Source organism: Malus sylvestris, chromosome 14, assembly GCF_916048215.2.
Source record: "Malus sylvestris chromosome 14, drMalSylv7.2, whole genome shotgun sequence".
Lineage (NCBI taxonomy): Eukaryota > Viridiplantae > Streptophyta > Magnoliopsida > Rosales > Rosaceae > Malus > Malus sylvestris.
In genome coordinates this window covers 1,671,958-1,689,086 of record NC_062273.1, presented here as the reverse complement: position 1 = coordinate 1,689,086, position 17,129 = coordinate 1,671,958, and the positions used below count along the sequence as shown (strand labels likewise).

General features: G+C 37.2%; 2 protein-coding genes across 2 annotated transcripts; one reads left to right on the top strand and one right to left on the bottom strand.

Annotated features, from left to right (window-relative positions):
- Positions 1 to 1,887: 1,887 nt before the first annotated feature.
- Positions 1,888 to 10,617, top strand: LOC126599560 (1,4-alpha-glucan-branching enzyme 1, chloroplastic/amyloplastic-like). The gene is made up of 22 exons (XM_050265952.1): positions 1,888 to 2,172; positions 2,606 to 2,763; positions 2,861 to 3,108; positions 3,404 to 3,502; positions 4,022 to 4,064; positions 4,302 to 4,361; positions 4,477 to 4,557; positions 5,000 to 5,116; positions 5,430 to 5,513; positions 5,785 to 5,906; positions 6,076 to 6,195; positions 6,727 to 6,856; positions 6,969 to 7,079; positions 7,355 to 7,483; positions 8,074 to 8,177; positions 8,309 to 8,453; positions 8,559 to 8,706; positions 8,789 to 8,889; positions 9,470 to 9,547; positions 9,654 to 9,809; positions 9,985 to 10,059; positions 10,164 to 10,617. The coding sequence occupies exons 1-22, from the start codon at positions 2,043 to 2,045 to the stop codon at positions 10,260 to 10,262; spliced, it is 2,538 nt and encodes an 845-aa protein (XP_050121909.1). The 5' UTR covers positions 1,888 to 2,042; the 3' UTR covers positions 10,263 to 10,617.
- A 2,322-nt stretch (positions 10,618 to 12,939) lies between these two features.
- LOC126598488 (growth-regulating factor 3-like) lies at positions 12,940 to 16,833 on the bottom strand. Its single transcript, XM_050264852.1, has 4 exons — positions 16,174 to 16,833; positions 15,779 to 15,967; positions 15,029 to 15,359; positions 12,940 to 13,746 (listed from the first exon to the last, which is right to left on the bottom strand). Exons 1-4 carry the CDS (start codon positions 16,394 to 16,396, stop codon positions 13,296 to 13,298), a joined length of 1,194 nt encoding a protein of 397 aa, XP_050120809.1. The 5' UTR covers positions 16,397 to 16,833; the 3' UTR covers positions 12,940 to 13,295.
- Positions 16,834 to 17,129: the final 296 nt, after the last annotated feature.

The window sequence follows — 17,129 nt, the reverse complement described above, 5'->3', positions numbered from 1 at the left end:
ACCACGACACAATTGAGCAGAGTTGCAGTCCATTTTTGTACTTGAACTGAAAACAGGAGTAGGATTCTCTCATTTCTTCTCACACTTTGTTTTTTTATCTTATTGTTTCTATAAAAAAAATTAATATAAAATATTGATATAATTTAACCATAACCGTTCAAGTAGAAAAAGAGAAAATGAGAATAGATTAGGAGGAGAGAGAATCGTCTTAGTTGAAAACAAAGGCCAACAGAGTGACTTTTGTTAGAGAGAGAAAGAGGAGAGAGAGAGAGGAGACATAGAGTCACGTAAAGGCTATAAAAGGGCCGGACGGAAAGGGACTTGGATTGTCTGCCCTCTTAGTTATGGTGTTCTTCCATGCCCTCCTATTTTGTGCGGTCACGGTTAAGCCACGTCAATATTTTATATTAATTTTTTAATAAGATAATAAGACAAAAAATAATAAAAATATAAAATATTAACGTGGCTTAACCGTGACCGCACAAAATAGGAGGGCATGGAAGGGCACCACAACTAGAAGGGCAGACAATCCAAGTCCGACGGAAAGAGATCATGTATGTGCTGTACTTTGCGTTTCGGGAAATTACTTTATCACCAGACCCACTAATGAAAAAAAAAAAAAAAAAAAAAAACAGGAGTTATTTGATAAAGCATGCCATGTGATGTACGGGAGCAAAATAGATTGGTGATGACGTCGGGTTAAGCATGTGAGAACAAAATTTCAAATCATATATTGGATAAGGAATCTAATGTTCATAGATCGTTCGCATCATTTAATCACTGTCACAGTTTTAGAACACAAGTAATGTAGATCTAGCAAATTTAACATCTCAATCTTTCACCCATAGATCCAAAAGAGGCAGCATACCAAAAAGAAAATTAAAATCAAGCAACTCCCCCCCCCCAGAGAGCAATCAAACTAGCAAACTCGCCTAAAGAGAGAAATCAAAACCAAATTCCAAGACAATTCCTGGAAATTATTAGACATTAACAAAATACAAGGTTTAATTAATGTCACCGCTGCACATTCTCCGGACATCCAAGTGCCATATACCCTTTAAACCCTTAGTAGGAACACATAAAAGATTCGTCACTACAAAAAGGATAGGGGTGTGATATCCACACACCCCTTTTTACTTCTCTCACATCTTTTTAATTTTCGGCTATCGGATAAGATGAATTAAAAAAGATCAAATGACATAAATTTACAAGGAGTGTAAGAAAAGTAAAAAGGGGTGTGGATAGCACACCCCAAAGGATAATGGTAACTCCACCATGGTTTAGGCTAAACCCAATCCTGTCGCAATCCGACATCTTCCATGGCTTCCGGCTTCAATCCTAAATCAAGAGTGATAATTGTATTCAACTTACTGTGTGCATGGACCAAAAGACTATGACTATGTTATAACAATTACAGCATTTCACGATGATAATTTAACTAAGAATTGAATTATTAGATACCAATAAAAATGTAACCCATGTGAAAATAACAAAAATATTCACCTAAAAGTAGCATCACAAAAGAAACCTTTTATTTGGGTTCTATGACTATAGAAAGGTGATTTATTTGATTGGATTCGGATATAAAATTTCACGAAAGTATATCCCCTTTCACCCCCGACAGCCTTTCGTTTCTCATCCTCCCCCAACAGTCCAACGTACATCCCCTCATTATTTTATTATTTTAATTTTTAATTCCCAAAAAAATAAAAATATCAAAAATAAAAAAAATTAAATAAATAAAGTTCCAACCACGATGGACGATCGAAAATACGGGAGGAGAAGCATACTGGGTCCACCCACCCATCCCGACGCAACTCGCAACGGCACACGTGGCATCGGGCGCCATAATAATCAACCCACACAAAAAACTCTAGTCACACTGGCACTCCGATATCTGTGTCGCTTCACTCAACTCACGTTTCTCCCGGGAGGCGAGCTTCCGGACTCCTCCGCAAAACGAAACGTCCTTCGAGATCGATCGATCGATCGATCCTTCTCGCGCGCTTACATCGATCTGATAACGAAGGGAGGAAGGAGAAATGGTCTCGACTCTCTCGGGGATTCGCTTCCCTCTTCTGCCTTCTGCCTACACCTCGCATGCCAGTTTTATTGGCGATCGGAGGACCTCCGGCGGCCTCTCTCTCTTCCTCTCCAACACCTCCTTCTCTCGTATTCCCTCTCCCTTTCTCTCTCTATCTCTCTCTCTTCTTTTGTTCGTTTTTCGCTTTGGTTTCGAAAAATTGATATTCGAGTTATATTTCTGTGTTTCAATCGGCTGCTTCGATTTTCTGTTAATTTTTCCGTAATTAATTATTATGGTATCTTTTTTAATTTTAGTAAATTTGAAGTTATGCGTGGATAAGATCGGTGGTTAGTGGTCAGTGTCTTGGAAATGGAGCTTACGTAGATATGCCGTGAGCTTTTTTGGAAGCTTGGAACAGTAATGTTGTGCTTGCTTGCTATGGCTGCTAGTTTTGAATTTAATTTTTGTTGAAAAGAATTGAAATTTTTGAAAAAAGGTCATTGTTTTATCATGATTGCGTACTTGTTATTCGATGTGTTCGTTGTGTGGGTGTTAAGCTAAATTGATGCTTGTTTGTAGGGAAGATCTTTGCTGGAAAGTCTTCGTATGATTCTGATTTGCCGTCTTTAGCAGTTGCTGCATCGAAGAAAATTCTTGTTCCGGACAGCCAGAGTGATGGCTCTTCGTCTTTGACGGAGCAATTGGGAGCTACGAGTACAGTTTCAGAGGATCCTCAGGTTTATGATACCCATCTATGTGCATACCAGTTATGTTTTATGCCTTCAATTTCTGTGTGACATCTTGGGAATAATTTCTTGTATAATTTTTGTTTAGGTGATTGAGGATGTAGATAATGTAGTAATGGAAGATGAAGAGAAGCTTGAGGATGTCCCTTCATTAGTTGTGGACAATGTTGATGATGCTGAAGCCAAGGTTGAGGACGTACCTCGTCCCTTAGAAGTTACAGCAAGTACTGCTACAGGCAAAGCTAAGGGAAAGACAATTCCACCGCCTGGCAAGGGGCAAAAGATATATGAAATAGATCCACTTTTGGTGGGTCACCGTGATCATCTTGATTACCGGTATGATGCCCTTCCATATTTTATTTATAATAATAATAATACATATACAAGTATGGATGATTGCCTAAAATTGAAAAAATATCAAATAAATTGATTAACGTTGGTACCCCTTTCGAGTAAAAGGGTTCATGGCTGCTAGCTGGTTGGAGTTGCAAATGCGAGATTCTTTTTGCTCCTTTTGTGCATTGAATTATGTTTCGTTCTTTTTCCTTTTTCCAGTTACAAATCCTTCATGCTTGCTTATATCCAAATTAGGTTAATAAGGCTTTAAGTGATTTCGTTGTGCTATGGTCAGTTATGGACAATACAAAAGGCTGCGTGAGCAGATTGACAAGTGCGAAGGCGGTTTAGAGGTGTTTTCTCGTGGCTATGAGAAGTTTGGTTTCACACGCAGGTATTACTTTTTGCTTTTATCTGGTGGAGTCCAATCATTTTCCGTGTTTTTTTACTAGTTTACAACATTGAATACGTACAAGAACATTTTTGGTTGCTTTTTTTTTTTTTTTTTACTATTGAACAGAACTTAATAGGTAAATATGCTAATAAGGAGGTGTATAAGGTCGGGTAGAGGAGACGAGAGAAAAGCTTTGCAATTTGACTGTTTCGAACTGCATCTACTGGTGTTATACTAAATATTGTGTTACCATTGGCGATTTCACTCGTTATAATTCTTCTAATATAGTCAAAATATGCTCTCGTCCACGTTTCTCTGGCCGTGCCCTTTACTACCTTGTTTGGTAATTATTGTCCTTGTTTACGTCTTTGTATTTATTCCGCGGGTAATAGCTTTCGTTGTTTTTGCTTTTAGGGTTCCTTTCAATTTTCATAATAATTTCCGTAGTTTTTGGTTTAAAACCTCTATATTATTATTGGCAATCTTTAATGCTCATTATTATCTCTACTGGTTTTTCAGTGCGGAAGGTATCACTTATAGGGAGTGGGCTCCTGGAGCAAAGGTTCGTTTGCCTTGTTTGGTGTTTCAAGAATTTTACTTTTTACCGTTAGTTATTCTCTGTATAAGGGTGACTTATTGAGATCAACAATTCTAGACACAGTGTGCCTACTAAGATCCTTTCCTGCTTATTTTGTTGTACTCAGTATCTTGTTATTTGATGGAAGGTTTTATTTGACTAATTTAGGTACCTTATTAAGTTTGGTCTCATGGTTGCCTTTTTTTTCGTTGGCTTTTTCAGTCAGCATCACTGATTGGAGATTTCAACAATTGGAACACAAATGCAGATGTGATGACTCGGGTATGTTTTTGGAACTTTAGCAGTGGTAATGCCAAGATGTGAATAAATGAATTACATCAAGCCACATGATTACTGTTTTTTACAACAACATTGCTCATGTACCATATCTGAACAGAATGAATTTGGAGTCTGGGAGATCTTTTTGCCAAACAATGCAGATGGCTCACCTTCGATTCCACATGGTTCTCGAGTGAAGGTAATATTTATTGTGGATAATTGTAAGTCTGGTTTTTCTGTCTTTTTCTCTATTATTGTAATACTTCATAATCCAGCAAAGAAAAAGAAGACTTATTTTTTCCTAAGTAATCCTTTACTAATTTGAAACTCCGCCTATGTCTTACATGGCCGGTCCCAAGCCCGGATAAAGGAGGAGGGGGAGGGCGTCAGGTAGTCGACAGCCGGCACTCCATGATCACGTCGAATCCTTATGAAAATGAATCCTTTACTAATTTGACCATTTACTTGTCCCTAGTGAAAATCTCAAAAGGGAGTTTGGTTATACACATTCTTTTCTAATTTGTTCTCTTCTAGAAATTTATGTGTAGAATGAGACAATAGTTACAAGGCATGCTACAATTACAAGTTTTGCCATGCAATAAATTTGTCTAATTCATTCAGTATGTTATGTGAAATTGCAGATCCGTATGGATACTCCTTCAGGCATCAAAGACTCGATTCCTGCTTGGATCAAGTTTTCTGTGCAGGCTCCAGGTGAAATCCCATACAATGGCATATACTATGATCCACCAGAAGAGGTATGTTCTTCGAAAAAAAATTAAATTATGCTTTATACTGGTAGGGATTCCAAGGGCTCTGGGTAAAAGAAAGGTTGCGGTAAGATAGAACTTAAACCATAGGATTGAATCAAAGTTGGGCAAACCTTTGTGATGCCCAAGTGATTAATGATTCCTAGGATTCTTATACTGATTCATTGATTTATGAATAGGTTACAGTTGCATTAAAATTATGAAGTAGTTAAGAGAGATCTGCTTCATTTACATGTTCATTTTTCGTATTACTGTTCCACTCTTCAACGGGCTAATGATACTCGCATACACTTCTTTTCAGGAAAAGTATGTATTTCAACATTCTCAGCCGAGGAGACCAAAATCACTTCGCATTTATGAGGCACATGTTGGAATGAGTAGCCCGGTGTGCATTGTTAACCTTCTAGCTTATGTTGCAAAGTATTATGTTCTTGTACTTTTTAAAAATTCTTCTTTTTAGTAAGCCTCACTTTAGGCCAACACTTGGAGATGTGCTGTAGATCAAAATCTGCTTTTTAAATTTCTATATTTCAGCATCAAGTGGCTTTATTTATTTATTTCTTTTTGTACTTTAAAATTATCCACTTGAAATGATCTAGAGTTCAAATCATTTATTAAATTTCTACCCTCACAGTACTATTAACTTTGAGTTGCAGGAGGGCAAAATTAACTCATATGCTGAATTCAGAGATGATGTGCTTCCACGCATTAAGAAGCTTGGTTACAATGCTGTTCAGCTTATGGCTATTCAAGAGCACTCCTACTATGCTAGCTTTGGGTATTGTTCTATTAACATATGCTCCAACTGTATCTATAGAGTTTTATCTTTCAGGAAGATGTATTTCTGTTGAAACAAATGGATTGGTAGGCAGTGCTACATGTGGTACTTGTTTGTGAGCGGTTGACATTCTTTAAAAATACTGAAATTTTCTATTTCTGTGGTGCAGGTACCATGTCACCAATTTTTTTGCACCTAGCAGCCGCTGTGGAACCCCTGACGATCTGAAGTCTCTGATAGATAAAGCTCACGAGCTTGGTCTGCTTGTACTTATGGATATTGTTCACAGGTAATAACTAATTGTTGAGAGCAGATAAGACATAAGTGTATGGACGCATCTATGGGTTAGTCAAATTCAACATTTGACATGCCTTTTTTCTTTTAGTTGGTTATAGATTTGTACATGTCAACAATATGACAGATTTGTTTTTGTTTTCTTTTTCATTTTGCATGTATTTGTTGTGGTCAGGTCTCCTTTCTTTCTGTAACTAAATACTGATAGGACAAACAGCTTATCTGCAGTTGAGGTTACACCATTACAGTGATGGCTATATAAGCTTATCCCAACCTCCCTGTGGCTGACTATGAAAGTCATGGGGCTTAACGGAAAATACTGATTATCTTTCCATAAATTACTTCTTATATTCATCATACTAACTTTAGTCTGCTTATTTTTATTGGACTTGATGATATCAAATTCTTCTTTAACTCTCTATGTTATTCAAATATTTTGCATGAATCATACTCTTGCACCTAATATTACATGTTAATTACTCTGAACTTATTCTAAATGTCTGACTGCTAATATGTAACACTACAGCCATGCATCGAATAACACGTTGGACGGGTTGAACATGTTTGATGGAACCGATAGTCATTATTTCCACTCTGGGTCTCGAGGATATCATTGGATGTGGGATTCCCGCTTGTTTAATTATGGAAGCTGGGAGGTATGTGCTTTCGTGCATTCTTTCTTTAAATAATAGTGCACTGTGAGAAATTTGGCCTTAATCTTTTGTTCATCCTATGTTTATGAGGTACTGAATTTAACTTTCCATGTAGGTTTTGAGGTATCTTCTTTCCAATGCAAGGTGGTGGCTGGAAGAATACAAGTTCGATGGGTTCAGATTTGATGGTGTCACTTCAATGATGTACACTCACCATGGATTGGAGGTACCATTTTAGTTTTCACTGAAGTTTTAAGTTTCAATGGAATAGTAATTATTCCTACAAATTTTGATGGAAAACTTCCATGATTATTTATCCTCAGCACATTGACCGAAAATAAAATCTATTGTCAGCATAATTTTATATTGATTCTGATGTCCAATATAGTCTCGGTATTCCTATTGGTACCTCTGTTGCTGCTACTACTATTCGAGTATGGTTTTATTTTTTCCATTGACAGGTTCTTATATTTATGTGTTTGTTGGTTGAGCTTGCTGTAGGTAGCATTTACTGGAAATTACAGTGAGTACTTTGGATTAGCAACAGATGTAGATGCTGTGACTTACCTGATGCTGGTTAATGATCTGATTCACGGGCTTTACCCTGAAGCTGTTACCGTTGGTGAAGATGTATGTTATCTATTCCCTTTCATAAGTAATGTTGAGCATCCTTTGTAGCAATTATCCCCTGAGTATTAGATTTAGATTTCATAGTGCACTGAACTGAAATAACCTGTTTGCTAGGTTTGGTAGCTTGAAATAAGAAAATTAAAATATTTCCACTTAGTGGGAAAAGGCTTTGTTGTTGTTGTTGTTATATAAGTTCTTGAACTTTTTGTATGTTTTTCTATTTTCTCTCATTTCCCCTGATCATTAAGACATGGAAATTCATGTAGTTTTACCACTATTTCTATTCAAACGAGCATTTAATTCAGTGTGTATTGAGTTGATAACATTTAATATTTCACATTAGAAAAGAAAATTACACCCAGATTTGAATTTCAAACGAAATTGACCTTGCTTGAGGAAGGTTTTGTAGAGGAGCTTATTGTTATATATAAAAACAATAGCCATAAACATTTCCAGTTTTGTATCGTCACTCGTTAGCTGATTAACAAGTCAAATTTATCTTATTCTGTTCAATTCGTTTAAAATATTAATGATGGAAATGTCACTTTTATAGATTGTTATATTGATTATGAATATTTCTATTATTTCAGGTTAGTGGAATGCCAACTTTCTGTATTGCTGTTAACGATGGTGGTGTTGGATTTGATTATCGCCTGCAAATGGCTATTGCTGATAAATGGATTGAGCTCCTTAAGTAAGTTGTTACGAAAATCTCTCTGATCCATTTTTGAAGTTAGACGGGTCCTGTATCTCTGATGGAGGTGGCATTTGTGAATAAAACCAATCAGCTTTTGCTGACTTATTATCGCACGAAATTTGATGTAGGAAAATGGATGAAGAGTGGAAAATGGGTGATATTGTTTTCACACTCACCAACAGAAGGTGGCGGGAGAACTGTGTTGCTTATGCCGAAAGTCATGACCAAGCTCTTGTTGGTGACAAAACAATTGCATTTTGGCTGATGGACAAGGTCATAAAAGTTTTCCTTGCATTTTTCATATTACGTAACTTGAAGGATATGTATACTTTTGTTTCTTGTATTAGAGTTATCTGTCTAAATCTATTTTTCTCTCAGGATATGTATGATTTCATGGCTTTGGACAGACCATCAACTCCCCGTATAGATCGTGGAATAGCATTACATAAAATGATTAGGCTTATTACTATGGGATTAGGCGGAGAAGGTTATCTGAATTTCATGGGAAATGAATTTGGCCATCCTGGTAAACTTAGTCCAAAACGTTATACTGTATATCATCATTCTGTCAAGCTGGCACTCATTTCGGGTTTTTGTTTTCCGTTCAGAGTGGATTGATTTTCCAAGAGGTGTTCAACATCTTCCAAATGGTAAAATAGTTCCTGGGAATAATAACAGTTTTGACAAATGCCGACGTAGATTTGATCTTGTAAGTTCTTTTAAATCCACATGTTCATTGCTATATACATAAGAGCATGCCTATTAGCGTAACAAGAATTTATGTTTAGTTTGGGTGGTGGTAATTGATGCAATGCATAATATGTGGAGGCAAGGTAATATATAGGCTAGTCAAGGATGACCTTGGAACCAGAGGGCACTTTAAACTATTCCCAAGAGATTTTATAGTTGCGCTGAAAAACTGAAGAACAGGATAACATAATAATACAAAGCAAAAGCTAATTGTAAAGGAAGTACAAGTTAGAAACCTAATAGCATATTTGTGTTACTGAACAGATCAAGATATGTTTGACCTTGACATTGCTATCAGCCTATCACTTGCAAATTACTAACCGAATAGCATCCCCCTGTTGTGTTGTCCCTGAATGTTTATGTTGCACATGAAGTTCTTGAACTACTATTTTCTTATCACAGAACTTCGCATATCCATTTTCATATTCCGGATTCTTTGTTTAAGGGTAATTGAACTTGCAGCAGATAATTGTGCATAACTTTCGTGGCCTCTGATTGCATTGTGTGTTTTACGGAATTTGTTGGTTATGCATTGCCAGGGGGATGCAGAGTATCTAAGATATCACGGGATGCAAGAATTTGATCGAGCAATGCAACATCTCGAAGAAACCTATGGTGTAAGTTTACTATAACATCTACGTGTGCCAGTTACTTAGGGCATAGGTTATGCCACTTGTTCTTTGTTAAATTATAGTATGAAAAATTGGTCAACTGTTGATGCAGTTCATGACTTCTGAGCACCAATATATATCACGGAAGGATGAAAGAGACAGAATTATCGTCTTTGAAAGGGGAGACCTGGTTTTTGTCTTCAATTTTCATTGGAGTAAAAGCTATTCAGACTACCGAATTGGCTGCTTAAAGCCAGGAAAGTACAAGGTGTTTCCTCTACAAAGTTCTATGAAACCCTCGTAGTTAGCTTGCCAAATACACTAGTTTCTTTCCACGCTCTCACATTTTCCGTCTGGAATTGATCTTTTTTGGCCGAGCGCATGTCATAGAACTCCTTTTCGCTTATTCGTTTCATATAATAATGCCGCGTTCCTCCCTCCAGATTGTCTTGGATTCAGATGAAAAGCTATTTGGGGGCTTCGATAGGCTTGATCACAGTGCTGAGTACTTCACGACTGTAAGATATTTTTCCTTTGAACATCTTTTAGTGCTATCATATGCAGACTTCATGTGAGTATTTCACGGCTGTTAAATATTACTAAATCTCGTTGTGATCTGCAGGATGGGTGGTTCGATGACCGGCCTCATTCCTTCCTCCTCTATGCACCTTGTAGAACAGCTGTGGTCTACGCTCTCGTAGAGGGACCTAAAAAAGGCTGAAAACGTCTACATCTTGCTGCGATCCTAAAACAGACGCAATGTACATTAGCTAATAAAGCGCCGTCCCTGTGGAATTACGCTGCCACCTTCGGCAGTTCTGCTACGCCAAAGTCGGAAGAACAAGATTAACAAAGTAAAGGCAGAAGCTAAACTGCTAAAGGTGAGGGAGTTTATGCAGAGTTTAGGAGACCAGTCTCTACTATAAGCCTATCAAAAAGTAGACCAATATATGGCAGTTTGAGACAATTACTTCTGTAATTATTTTTCCAAGCTAGAGATTTTCTAATGTACATAGATAGTATGTAGCAGAGAATATGGTGTTGCATTTTAGGCTTCTCGTTTTACCCCCTTGAAACTTGTTTTGTCTCACTTTGGTACCCCAGTCTTAGTTCACCCAATTTTCATCAATTCCGCCAAATAGGCCTTAAATTAATGGATAGTAAAGAAATTAACTGTCGACTAAACTCAACGATTGGATTTGCAATCCTAAATTCCTTTCTCCTCTTCCACTTTATCTTAATTTGTTCTCTCGATTTTTCTCGCCATAATTCACATGTGGCCTGGTAACATGTGGTGATCAACCAAAATTCTCATTAAGCAGTGGCGGATTTAGGATTTCAATCTTCGAGGGTCCTCAAAAAGATTTTAGACGAAAAATAGAATTGAGCGACGCTAGATGAGCAGCTGAAGGCAACGGGCATGAGTGGTGACGACACGACAACAGGTACTGGGGTTTTGGGGTAAGGGTTGGGACTTGGAATTGTGCAAGTTTATAATGCATGACAGCCTCTGCTTGTGTAAGCCTTCTTTTTCAAGAGTTGAAAGCTTTCTATATTCTACAGGGTGAAAAGAGTTCTTTCTTTTATAACCAAAAAAAAAAAGAAAATCTTTCTGAATTTTTCTCTATTAGATTTAGGTTATTTAAATAAATAAAAATGCCCACTTAGTGGGATTAATCCTTTTAGATTTTTATAGGAGTTTTTATCAATAATAGCCAAAATTTAACATTCAATTTCATAAATGTACATTTTATAAAATCTTTCAAATATAACAAAAAACTTACTTAAATAGACCTAAATACCCTCAAAATTAAAACCAAATAAAAATTAGTGGCAAAACTCTTACCCCACAACTATATATATGAGCAGCAACATTGCTGAACTTCCCAATCATTTTCATGTTTAAAAATTTAAAATTTTCTGCACATGGATTAATATTTTTAGCCCCATTGTCGAGAGAGAGCAGCATTTTCGCACACGCTCACTCCATTATTTAGTTTTGATTGGTTTGTGAGATCTGGTACAATTTTGAACTTGCTAATAGGGGTTGTAGATTAATTAGAATTGCGGGGAAGAGAAGCACGAATTTAATTGGAATGATCCTCTTGTGAAAACTGTTATGGTTTTAAATCCCTGTCATCCAACAAATTTAAGGAAAATTCATAAGCACGGTCGGATTGAAATTTGGTTTCAATGAGTTAGAATCCTCATCTAATATCACATCTGCAAAGATGATTGTACAAATAATATTTTGTTATGAGGATACTGTATCAATAGTAACGATTGAGTTTGAGTTTCAGACATGACCAACAAATTTTCAAGTTGGTACTCAATTAGTTTACAGTTGGACAACACCCGCAACTGCTCCACGACATTTACCAACTGTCCTCGTGGCCTCGCACTTTGAACAATGATGTAGAGGAGATCTATTCAAGTGCTTTGGCTTTTTTGTGTAAATAAGTTTTGGGATTTTGAGGGTATTTAGGTCTATTTACATGAGTTTTTTGTTATATTTGAAAGTTTTTATAAAATGTGACATTTATGAAATAAGGTGCCAAATTTTGGCTATTATTGATAAATACTCTTTTTATAGGGTAAATGAGTCCACGTGATGTAAAAAATCCCTACATCCAAAACGCTAGTTTCATTTAACATTAATTAGTAAAAGCAAGAAACGATGACATAAAGGGGGAAATAGAAAGGATTCAAACGTTTTTTCTTTGTGATCACACAACTGCACGCCTCCTCCATGGATGTACTCAAACTTCAACTAGGCTAAAACTGCTCCGAAAAGGAACCTTTGAACAAATCGCCTACACTCAACAACTCCCAACCACCACCACAACCTCCCAGACAATCGGAGGGTCCCAAATATCCTCACAGGCGTTTCTCCCGGACTCTGAAGGGTCTCAGGTCCGTATGTGGATCCACCTATGCATGTAAGTGCCACGTCGCCAAGCATGCGCTTATCTATGCCTACTTTAAAAAGGACATGTTCATACTACGTCTATTTAACGAAAATGACAAAAATGAGGTGAACTGCGACTAAATGAGACAAAAATGACTGTTTCAAGAGCACGACAAAATAAGTTTCAAGAGATAAATGAGACTAAATGGCAGTTTCGGGGGCAAATTAATTAATGATCCTTTACTTTATGTAAGCTAGCAAACATCTAGGACTCGCCAAATTTTGTAATCGCAATACGATGGATCGTTCGTGGTTCAATGGATAATTTTTTTTCTTTAAAATGATATTCTAAACACATTTAATTTTACCTAGAAATGGAATTAAACTTTTGAGTGCATGAGAGCGGGCGAACAATGTCTTTACAAACTGCAGGTCCAATTCACAGTTGAGTGCATGTGTGCGGGAACATTGTCTTTGCAAACTGCAGGTCTAATTAACATCTGTCATACTGATTATTCGGCAAAGGAAAAGCACCTTAACTTGAAAATCACTTTCCGGTAGTTAATAAGCAACTCGATGTCGAACTCGTCGAAACCTACTGGACTTAGGATACAACACAAGGATACTTGAATATCGACGATCGGCAACTCGAAAATCACCTTATTTTCAAGGTCAGAAGACTCAACCGAGACAAGTAAATTGCAACTGCACTTCTACAAGATATGAGCAACAAATTTGTTTTGGTTAAACATGCACAGAACTCGTCCAGTTGAAGTAAAAAGAACGAGAGCGATTTACACAAGCAACTGAAAGCAGCTCGCCGGAACTGTCTGATACGGAGGATAATCAAGTGCTGATAAAGCTAGTTTCGGAGGCAGAGCCACGGGGCAACCGATGTAAGACGCTGGTTGGTGAGGAATTGGAGTTGGAAGAGGACCGCAGGGCCTCTGCAAGTGGTCCTCCCATGGACGCCATCTGGTTTGTTGCCCACCCAGCGGGCCAATTTAACTGTGGCTGCCCTCGCTCGGCATGGCTGTCCTGGTGGCCTGGCTCGACCCCATTGCCAGTAGACAATTTCAACGACACATCCGATGAGGTATTTCCACGTATCGAAATGGAGAGGCTGGTGGCCGAGTTCATTGAGCTAGGTCTGCTTCCTGCATTGTCGAGTTCTTGGAGCTTCCCCGGCCAGTCATCAAAAAAAGGCCTCAAGACATGGCTGTCGGATTTGGCACTCGCAGAGAACTCACCGCGGGACTCGAAGAGGCTCCTGTTCTCAGGTTTGGACTCTGAAGAACTACAAGTTGACATGAAACAGTAGCAATTAAGAGCAAGAAATCGAACTTGAAAAAAAAAAGGTTAAAGGAGCATATCAATAGAGCATCATGTACTTTTAAGGCCCGTGAGATTCCTTCCATCAATTCAAAGTTTTGTCTCCAATCATAACACCAACAACAAAAGAAAAAGTTTGGGGGGGCAGAATAAAATATTTCACCTAAATTAAGTAAGTCTAGCATTCTATAATTAAACTGCCTACTTATCTCGACAAAGTTAGCGATAAACACTTAAAAGAAACACACTAAGAGCGTGTTTACACGTATCCGTAATTGGAATGAAAATGTAAAATTGAATTCCGATTACGAAATACTCTGATATTTACTAAACATTGAGAAATCAAAAAGTAGTGGGGCCCATAGAAATTTTGGAATTCAATTCCTTGTATTGGTGGAATTGAATTCCTTAGATATAGGTGGTAATCCAATTCATGATTGCTTGGGCAATCGAAATGACACTTTTGTTCCCTTTATGTCCTCACTCACTTTTTTTATTTTCAAGACTATCATTTATAAACTCATTAACCCTAGTTTAATTATGCACAATTCTTTACTTTTTTTATTTCCATGCTCATTCACATTATACACAATTCCATGCTCATTCACATTATGCACAACTCCATGCATATGCCGAAGAGAAGAAACTACAACTTGAACGATAAAATTTAAATATTAAAGTAAATACTTAAATTTATAAAAATAAATAAAAATAAACAAAAACATTTTAGTGTGTTTATGAAATAAAAAAAGCAATTTAATTTTTTTCTTACTATTATATATTATATCAAATTTTATTAAAAAAAAGTATATAAAATATTTGATTTGAGACAAGGGCATTTTAGTAATCATATTAGTTTATATTTTGATTCTGCTGAATTAGTAAACAGTTTTATGAAATTAGTGTCATTTCTATTCCAATTCCAAAACATTTAAACAAACAGCTTCAACAAGAATCCGATTCTGACTTCTCCTCATTCCAACTCTTCCTTAATTCAATTTCTCATATTTTCATTACGGTTACGTAAACGGACCATAAAAGAAACAAAACCCGCCCCACAATAAAAAATAAGTACTTTTTCTTGTGAGTGTTTGATTCGTTAGGTGTTTTGCACTAACATTAGCCGTTGTTACTTGTCGGGACTATATTAATTGAAATTGACAAGTGATAACGGATAGTTTTAGTAGCATTATTTCGTTTAAATTAAATTAAACACAAAAAATAGTATTGGTGGTGTTGTTTACTACCTTTGGTTGAGATGAAGCAGATCAACTGAAGGGGATGATGAGGACCCAGAGAGAGCGAAATGCGCCCCACTAGCTGATGTATTGGTGGTGGTGGTAGCAATACTAAGATTACTGCCACTCCCTCCGCCACAAGCGGTGGTCGTCGTCGTGGTTGTGGTTGTCACTTCCACAGGCTTTCTTGAACGGTTTCTGCCACGGTGCACATGGCGCTCACAGTACTTCTGACCCGCCACCACATCTCTCGAGCACCGCCATTTCTTACCATCTGTCCTCCTGCACCTCGTCGGTTCCGGATCCATGGCAGTTCTTCCCCAATACCCTGATTGCAACACTGATAGATAATACACATTATGATTCAAGTCTCAAAAAACCTGGCCGTAGCCAAGTTGACTGGAGCAGGAGCAGGTTATGTACCTAAGTTCAAATCGCCCTCCTCTCAGTTTATTAGATTAAATTAGAATATAACTCCACTAAAATTAAAAAAATAAAAACTCACAAAAGTCTGATTTTTTTTTTTTTTTGTTCTTCCCAATCCAACCAAATGGCCATTGTTTTCTTAAAAAAAGAAAAAAAACAATATTCTAAACAACTCCAATTTAAAAAAATAAAAAAGGTTTCGAAGTGGAAAGATACGAACACACTAGCCTAACCAAGGTCTGCAAATCAAATTGGCATTTTAAATAGATTATCATTTGTGAAAAATCTTAATAACGAAATTTGGTTTGATTAAATAGTTTAAGTTATACTTACAAGCAGGTTGAAAGTGAGGGAACTGTTGGAGAGGGTGGTGGAGGAAATAAGGAGCAGAACGGAGGAGGCTTTTCCTGATTGGCTGAAGAAGCTCAGAAGGAACAGCCGCACCGGCCGCCATGTACCTGAATATCAAAGCCTGCAGCTCCAGCTCCTGCCACTGTGACAAGCTGAAATAGCTTCCCATTTCTACAGAAAAATAAAAAACAAGAGTTCAAATTAAAAGATAAGAGCTTTTAAAAAGTTAAAAATAAAACTTGGAAAATTAGAAAAAAAAAAAAACCAGTCAAGAACATCAACTTTTCTCTCCAAAGAATCAAACTTTTTCTTGTGTGTTGGATGTATGTGTGTGTGTGTGACAGAAGATAGAAAAGCGAAAGAGGAAAAAATCTTACTGGGAAATCTGGAGGTGGCAGGTGAGGAATCAGAAAATGCTGACAGGATTTTGGTGTTGGGTTCAGATACAAACAGAGGGAGAGCATACCCAGCAGCAGACCCAGCAGTTGGATGCTCTGAGTTTTGATGGGGATCAAGGTCAAGTTTTGGTATCTTTGCAGAATGTTGTTCCTCTGACTGCTCCTGCTGCTGGGGTTTCCATTGCTTAAGGTAGAAGTCCATCTAGAGAGAGAGAGAGAGAGAGAGATGGGTGGGGTTTAAGTTTAAGTTTGTTTTTCTCCTGTGATTTAGTTGTTGTTGGGTTTAATGTGTTGGTTTGTTGGGTGTGCAAAATTGGGTTTTTTTGAAGTGAGAGAAAGCTTTTGGCAGAGGTTCTGACAGCAAAAGCCTGCAAAGTTTGTTTGAAGGGCAGTGAAGAAGCCTGAGGCACTTGAGGAAAGAGACAAGACAATTGAGAGGTAAAATAATTAAAATAATCCAAAAAAGAGTTTTAAAATTAATTACAAATTGGAAGAAAATAGATAGCTGGAGTCAGTGAGTAGTAGTGACTAGAGAGAAAGAGAGGAAGAACACCTGCAGTCTTTCTGTCTCACTGCAAATGCTTTGGAAATAGCAGAAGGGTGTTTTATTAGGCTTGATTTCTTTTCCATTAATCTAATTAAGCTAGGTAATACATAACACAAGACCCAAGATCCATTTGCATGGTATAATTAGAGAGAGAGAGTTGCAGTGGCATTTGCTGCCGAGCTCAGCCTTTATCACTCGGCCTTCAAAGTTCATATTCTTTTATTTACAGTGCAAGTACTGTAAAAAGCATTCTTCTAATTTTTCTTCCATAGTTGTAAATTACGAGAACGTTTGGCAAAATACAATTTTATGAAATCGAAAGGGAAAGATTGTTTAAAAAGTAGGACTATTAAGTAAGCTGAACCATCGATGAATTTACTTAAGTATG